General features: G+C 41.7%; 1 protein-coding gene across 1 annotated transcript; it reads left to right on the top strand.

The window, feature by feature from the left end:
- The first annotated feature begins 6,219 nt into the window (after positions 1–6,219).
- On the top strand, positions 6,220–6,723 carry LOC138909423 (uncharacterized). Its single transcript, XM_070200622.1, has one exon. The coding sequence runs from the start codon at positions 6,220–6,222 to the stop codon at positions 6,721–6,723; it is 504 nt and encodes a 167-aa protein (XP_070056723.1).
- Positions 6,724–8,465: the final 1,742 nt, after the last annotated feature.

The following is an 8,465-nucleotide window of genomic DNA, read 5'->3' as shown; positions in this document are numbered from 1 at the left end:
TCTGCAAAATTTGGTCTAATTCGTAATTTATTCGACATGATTCGGATGCTTAAAAGCGATTCTAGTGTTCTTGAGTTTCATTTTGAGGTTCGATTGTAGTTTTAGATATTATTATGGTGATTTGATAGCGCGAGCGAGTTCATATGATATTATTACACTTGTGTGCATGTTTGGGATGGAGCCCGAGAAGCGCGAGTGAGTTTCGGATGTGTTTCAGATGAGTTTGGTTAAGGTTGAACTAGCTGGTGCACTGCTATTGCTGGTGCTGGATGGCAGATCTTGCATTTACGAGGTATGGCTTGCAACTTCGAGCCTTGCATTTGCGATCACCTCATCGCATTTGCGAGCATGGTCTGGGGACTGGGGTTCTTGCATTTGCCAGGAAAGAGTCATATTTGCGATGTGTCCTGTGTCCGCATTTGCGACTCTTTTATCGCAATTGTGATGTTATGTAGAGTTGGGCATTCTTCGCATTTGCTAAGAATTTGGTCGCTTTTGCGAAGGACGACAGTTCGCATTTGCGATCAATTTGTCGCAATTGCGACTTCTGGCTTCTAAGGCATAGTTCACATTTGCGACCTGTGCTTCGCATTTGCAATGTTCGAAATTGCAGGAGCAAGATATCGCTATTGCGACATCCGCATCTGGGTAAAAGAGGGAAAAATGGGATTTAGCTCATTTCTCATATTTTCTCAACCCTAAACACCCTAAAGGTGATTTTTCCGAATAATTTTCTTCCTAAATTTATTAGTAAGTGACTTTAATCTATTTCTTTGTAATTACTCATTGCATTTCATTAGATTTCAACATCAAAATTAGGATTTTCATGGTAAAAATCAGGGATTTTGGTAGAATTAGGAATTCTTGTAAATTTAGAATTTAGAGCACGAATTGGGGTCGAATTTTGAAACAAACTACATAACCGGGCTCAGGGGTGAATGGTAATCAATTTTAGTCTGAATCTCGATTTTGACCAAGCAAGCTCGGGGGTTGACTTTTGTTGAATTTTTAAAAATGATCTAAGTTGAACCTCTTTCATTTGTGGGTCGTTTCTAAAGCTTAATTTGAATTGTTTGGCCAATAAATTATTAGGTTTGGAGGCTTGTTCAAAAAGCAAGGTCGTGGGTGAGTGATTGCTTGAGTTGCAGAGCGAGGTAAGTGTTGGGTCTAATATTGATTTGAGGGAATTAGAAACCCTTGAACTATATGTTATAGAAATTACGTGTGTAACGGCGTATATGCAAGGTGACGATACGCCATCAAAATAATTGTTTGGCATGCTTTCTCATATTTCATGAATTATCTTATTCTATGTCGTAATTGTTACATACCTTAATTGCTTTCTATGTCGTAACTTGTTACTTGTTATTAATTATGTTTATATTGAAATGTTCGTTCCTTCCATGACTCCACGATTAATTACTACTTGCTTCAATTGTCTTACTTGTACACTTTAATTGTCATATATTTGGTTTGTCTTGTTGCTTTGTATTAATTGTAGTATTCCTCGACTTGGTACGGGGTTCCTTTATTGGTTTGCTTTCATATTCTTTAATCGTATATATTCTTGTGAATTGAGTTGTTGGATTGATTACATTTATTGAATTTGTTTATATATCGGGTTGCACGCTGCAACAGTTATGATATGGTGGAATAAGTGGGATTTGATACTGATATGGTGGGATCAAGTAGCACAACATAACGAAATTTATATGTGATCTGATATGGTGAAATAAGGGAGGATTATGATATAGATTATGATGATATGGTGGGATCGGTTGTGCACTGCAATGGATTTTATATGTGATTCTTGATATTGATAGGTTGAAGTAAGGGAGGATTATGATATTGATTATGATGATATGGTGGGATCAGGTTATGCGCCGCAACGGATTTTATATGTGATTCTTGATATTGATATGGTGAAATAAGGGAGGATCGTGTGTTGTACGGTGGGATCGGGTTGCGTGCTGCAACGGATTATGTGTTATGTATTCATTTTTCTTATTATGTTGATTTCAAGTGTTGTTACATGAAATTGCGAGATCGGTTAGTCTGGGTTCTCTGATTACAAGCATTGAGTTATTTTTCATAAGTTGACTGCCTTACCTTTCTTGTTTTTCTTTCCTATTATTATTATATACTGCATACAAGTTATTGTAAGTGGCCCGCCTTATCCTCGTCACTACTTCGTCGAGGTTAGGCTCGACACTTAGAAAGTACATTGGTTGGTTATACTCATACTACACTCTGCACTTCTTGTGCAGATTTTGGAGCTGGTCCTAGCGGCAGTCAGTAGATTGCTCGGATCCGGTGCTTGACGGAAGCTTGAGGTACATTTGTACAGTGTTCGCAGCCCTGAAGTCCCCTTCTACTTTACTCTAGTTGTTTATTTCATTTCAGGCAGTTATGCTTTCATTCAGAATATTAATTGTAGTACTCTAGTCGCTCATGAACTTGTGACACCAGTTCTAGGATTGTATCTGGATGTTGCTGTTATTTTAGTTTATGGATTCTTTTTTAGTTTATTTTAGCTTATTGGTTCTCATTTAGATTGAATTGTTAAAAATGGCTAATAACTATATCTAACGTTGGCTTGCCTAGCAAGTGAAATGTTATAGGCCATCACGGTCCTAAGGGTGGGAATTCCGGGTATTGATAAGTTGGTATCAGAGTACTAGATTGACTAGGTCTCACGAGTCACAACCAAGCTTAATAGAGTATAGAGGATCTGTACGGCGACGTCTGTACTTTTCTTCCAGAGGCTATGAAGTTTAGGAGCAATTTCACTTCTTTCCTTCTCTATCATGTGATTTTATCCTATCATTGATAATTGAACCATTCTACTTCTATTCTCTTGCAGATGGCGAGAACACGCATAACATCTACAGCAGGACAAGAGCCGGAGCCTCCTGTGGCAGCTACCACCAGCGGCAGAGGCCGAGGTCGAACCAGAGGTCGAGGTAGAGCTTAGCCTAGAACTCGGGCAACAACACCCCCAGTGGAGCCTCAAGTGGATCATGAGGATGAGGTCCCAGCTCAAACCGTACCCTTCGGACCAACTCAGGTCCTGGAGGGGTTCATAGCCACTCCAGTGTTTCAAGACGCTCTAGTCCACTTGGTGGGCCTTATAAAGAGTGTGGCCTAGACCAGTTTATTTCCGGTGGCACCAGTCATCTCTCGAGCTGGGAGAGGAGCACAAACTCCCGCTACTCACACCCTGAAGCAGACATCTCCCCTATATTAGACTCCAACAGCCCAACCAGTTGGGGTGGTTTAGCCAGTTGTTACGGCACAGACCGGTGACAGGCCCCTATGTCTTCAGAGGCCTTGTTGGGATTGGATAAGTTTACCAAGCTCTTCCCTATTTATTTTAGTGGTGCATCTTTTGAGGACCCACAGGATTACCTGGACCGTTTCCACGAGGTGTTGCGCAACATAGGTACTGTTGAGACCAATATGGTCGACTTTGCAAAGTTTTCAGATGACTGGTTCTACCAAGAGATGGTGAAGAGATTATATGTTGACTAGACCAGTTGGTTCTCTTACACTAACCTAGGATCAGTTTTCACAGCTATTTGTAGAGAAGTTAATTCCTGTCACTCAGAGAGAGGATTACCACAGATTGTTTGAGAGTCTTCAACAGGGTAGTATGACTATTACCCAATATGAGACTCAATTTGTGGACCAATATCGCCACGCCATTATCTTTCTCCCTAGTGAGAGGGAGAGAATGAGGAGATTCATTGATGGGCTCACTTTCACTATCAGGCTACAGATGGCCAAGGAGACTAGAACAGATATTACCTTCCAGAGGGTTGTAGATATTGCTAAACGAATTGATATGGTTCGTGGTCAGGAGAGGGGGTCAGTGCTCAATAAGGGAGATCGTCATTCCGGTAGTTTCAGTGGTGCCTCATCTGGAGGTAGGGGTACTTTTGGTATAGTCCATCCTCCCATGACATTTCAGTCAGTGCTTCAGGCATCTCACAGTGCTTTGGGGAGTCATGGTCCTTATGTATCTCATTCTAGGCATCCAGCCTACAGTGCATCATCAGCTCCTATTAGTGTGCCTCCGATCCAGAGTAATCATTGTGGTTATCCGGGCCGTTCGGGTCGGCTTCAACTTCAGCAGCCATAGCAGCATGATGGGTGTTTTTAGTGTGGAGGTACTGGTTATATCAGGGGGTTTTGTCCGATATTGTTAAGCGACATACCACAACAGAGTTCTCGTGCCATGGTTTCGGCACCTGTTTCTCCACTGCCCGCTCAGCCAGCTAGATGAGGCGGCTAGAAAGTGAGAGGTGGAGGTCAGGTCGTTAGAGGTGGAGGCCATCCATCTAGAGGTCATCCCAGAGATGTAGGTCAGAGTGGTGGGGCCCAACCTCGATTTTATGATTTCCTAGATAGACTTGAGTCCGAGTTATCTGACATTGTTATCACAAGTATTGTTTCAGTTTGCCATAGAGATGATTTAGTTCTATTTGATTCGGGCTCTACTTATTCCTACGTGTCATCCTATTTTGCTTCATATATGGTTGTGCCTCGTGATTCTTTGAGTGCTCTTGTGTATGTGTCCACGCCTATGAGAGATTCAATTGTTATAGATCGTTTCTATCGTTCGTGTGTGATTACCATTGGAAGTTTTAAGACTAGTGCAGATCTCCTACTTCTTGATATGGTATACGCTGATGTTATTTTGGGTATGGATTGGATATCACCTTATCATGCTATATTAGACTGTCACGCCAATATGGTGACCTTAGCCATGCCGTAGTTGCCTCGATTTGAGTGGAAGGAGACTCCTGGCCATTCTACCAGTAGAGTTGTTTCTTATGTCAAGGCTCCACGTATGGTCGAAAAGGGATGTCAAGCGTATTTGGCCTATATTCATGATTCTAGTATGGAGGTTCCTTCAATGGATTCAGTAACAGTTGTGCGTGAGTTTCTAAAGGTAGTTCTTACATATCCACCGGGGATGCCACCCGATAGATATATTGACTTCTATATCAATTTGGTTGTGGGCACTCAACCCATTTCTATTCCACCATACCGTCGCCGTAGTTGAAGGAACTGAAGGAGAAATTGCAAGATTTGCTTGATAAGGGATTTATTAGACCTATTGTCTCTCCTTGGGGTGTGCCAGTATTGTTCGTGAAGAAGAAGGATGGCTCGATGAGTTTCTGTATAGACTATTGGCAGTTGAACAAGGTCACTATCAAGAACAAGTATTCGTTGCTAAGGAATAATGATTTATTTGATCAGCTTCAGGGTGCCAAGGTGTTTACAAAGATTGATTTCCCGAAGATGGATTTTCGAACTCGGTATGGGCATTATGATTTGGTAGTGATGTCATTTGGGTTGACAAATGTCCCAGTATCATTTATGGATTTGATGAACCGGGTGTTCATGCCCTATTTGGATTCTTTTGTGATCGCATTCATTGATGATATCTTATCTACTCTCGTAGTCGATAGGACCATGAGCAACATCTTTGGATTGTACTTCAAACTCTGAGAGATAGTCAGTTATATGCCAAGTTTTAAAAGTGCGAGTTTTGGTTAGACTCAGTCGCCTTTTTGGGGCATGTCGTATCGGTAGAGGGAATAAAGGTGGATCCTAAGAAGATTGAGGCAACTGGCCTAGACCTACTTCAGCTACAAAGATTGGGAGTTTCCTTGGTTTGGTGGGTTATTATCGACGGTTTGTGGAGGGCTTTTCATCATTAGCAGCCCCATTGACTAGATTGACCTAGAAGGGTGCTCTATTCATGTGGTCAGATGAGTGTGAGTTGATCTTTTATAAGCTCAAGACTCCTTTGACTATGGCGCCAGTATTGGTTTTGCCCACAGGTTCAAGATTTTACATGGTGTATTATGACGCATCCCGTACTGGGCTAGTGCAGTATTGATGCAGGATGGAAAGGTGATTACATACGCGTCATGGCAGTTGAAGTTCGTGAGAAGAACTGCATTGTTCATGACTTAGAGTTAGCAGCCATTGTTCATGTGCTGAAGATTTGGAGGGACTATCATTACGGCATGTCGTGTGAGGTATTCACGGATCATTAGAGTCTACAGTATTTGTTCAAGAAAAAGGATCTCAACTTGAGGCGAAGGAGGAGGTTGGAGATGTTGAAAGACTATGATATCACCATTTTATATCATCTCGGGAAGGCCAATAGGGTGCCCAATGCCTTGAGTAAAAAAGACTGTGAGTATGGCTAGCCTTGCGTATATTCCAGTTGGGGAGAGGCCGCTAGCATCATATGTTCATGCTTTGACCAATCAGTTCGTGAGATTAGATGTTTTGGAGCCTAGTCATATGCTATCTTGCACGGTCTCTTGGTCTTCTTTGTATGAGCGCATCAGAGAGCGTCAGTATGATGACCCACATTTGCTTTTCCTTAAGGAAACGGTGCGGCACAATGGTGCCAAGCAGGTTACTGTTGGAGATAATGGGGTGTTGCGGATGCATGGTCGGATTTGTGTGCCCAATGTAGATGGGCTTCGTGAGTTGATTCTTGAGGAGACCTATAGTTCCCTGTATTCCATCCATCCGGGTATCGCCAAGATGTATCAGGACTTGCGGCAGCATTATTGGTGGAAGAGAATGAAGAAGTATATAGTTGCATATATAGCTCGGTGTCTGAATTGTCAGCAAGTAAAGTATGAGCATCAGGGGCCTGGTGATTTGTTTCAGAGGCTTGCGATTCCTGACTAGAAGTAAGAGCGTATTACCATGGATTTCATTGTTGGGATTCCATAGACTCACAAGAAGTTTGACGCACTATGGTTCATTACGGACAGGTTGACCAAGTTGTTACATTGTATTCCAGTGGTAGTTACCTATTCTTCAGAGCAGTTAGCTGAGATATATATCCGCAAGATCGTCCATCTTCAAGGTGTGCCCATGTCCATCATTTCTAATCGAGGTACGCAGTTCAACTCGCATATCTGGAGGGCTGTACAACGGGATTTAGGCACACGAATTGAGTTGAGTACAATATTTCACCCCCAAACGGACTCGCAGTCCAAGCCACCATTCAGATATTAGAGGATATGTTTCACGCTTGCGTTATGGATTTCGAGGGTTCTTGGGATCAGTTCTTGCCGCTTGTAGAGTTTGCCTACAACTACAACTACCAGTCAAGTATTCAAATGGCTCCCTATGAGGCATTGTACAGGAGGCAGTGTCATTTGCCAGTTGGGTGGTTTGAGCCGAGCGAGGCTCGGTTGTTGGGTACCTATTTGGTTCAGGATGCCTCGAATAAGGTCAAGATTTTTCAGAATCGACAGCTCAGACTAGATAGAAAGGTTATGCCGATCGTAAAGTTCACGATGTTGCATTCATGGTTAGAGAGAGGGTATTGCTTCGAGTTTCACCCATGAAGGGTGTGATGAGGTTCGCAAAGAAGGGCAAGTTGAGCCCTAGGTATTCAGACCATTTGAGATTCTTCAGAGAGTGGGAGAGGTGGCCTACAGGCTTGTATTGCCACCCAGTTTATTAGAAGTCCATCTAGTGTTCCTATGTCCATGCTCCGGAAGTATCACGGTGATCCGTTCCATGTGTTAGATTTCAGCTCAGTATATGTCACGACCCAGATTTTGCTTCGTATGTTGTCGTGATGGCACCTAGTCTCTACGACTAGGTAAGCATAACACTAAATGAATTAAATGATAGCAATTAACCAACATAACTATTATGCAAAAAACCCGATATTTCTTAATGAAGCCAGCATTTCCAATATGATATAATATCTTAAATCCGGTAGTAAAAGTCATAAGCTCTACGGAGTTTACTAGAAAAATCCCTAAATACAAATGTTTAGGAATAGAAATAAACAGTACAGGTGAGGATCTCGAAACACACACTTAAATTATACTCGCTAATCAAATATAGTATAGTATAATATTGTATCCACATGGATTGGATTTAAACAGTATTCTCATAGTTTCTAGCTTGATTGCTATCCAAGATTATCAACAATTGGGATTTATATGATTTCTAATCACAATTAACTAAGAGTCTAAAGCTATTGACTAATGACAATCGCAACAAAGGAATAAGCAAAGAAAGTTGTCAGTGGGAGAATATAGGGTTTTGATAGGATACGTGCAAGATAATTGTTTGGGATCTAACTCTAGATAATTCACTTCTAATGTTCAAGTGAGTCTCTCTAATTCACTCAATTATTAGTTCTAACGTTCAGCAAAAACTCCTCTCTCGATTAAGTTTTAACTTCACAAAATGAACCAATTTAAGCACGTGAAGATATGCAAGAATGCGTAGTGGATTGGTCTTTAGGAGAACCTCTCGAGACACTACTAGAAATTACGCATATGGAAACCCTTCTAAAACTATGGCAATAGATACAATAACCGCCCATGTAGGGCTAATGGGACGGATTGGGACGCGTTCCAAGATTCAATGTTACAATAGGGAAATTGGAAAGCTTTTTCTAA

The sequence above is a fragment of the Nicotiana tomentosiformis genome, chromosome 4, assembly GCF_000390325.3.
Source record: "Nicotiana tomentosiformis chromosome 4, ASM39032v3, whole genome shotgun sequence".
Classification (NCBI taxonomy): domain Eukaryota; kingdom Viridiplantae; phylum Streptophyta; class Magnoliopsida; order Solanales; family Solanaceae; genus Nicotiana; species Nicotiana tomentosiformis.
The sequence above is the reverse complement of the archived record's forward strand: the minus strand, read 5'-3'. Positions and strand labels throughout refer to the sequence as shown.

What these genes read in the sequence shown, in the direction of transcription:
- LOC138909423 (XM_070200622.1), top strand. Translation starts at nt 6,220, where the DNA reads ATGGCTAGCCTTGCGTATATTCCAGTTGGGGAGAGGCCGCTAGCATCA.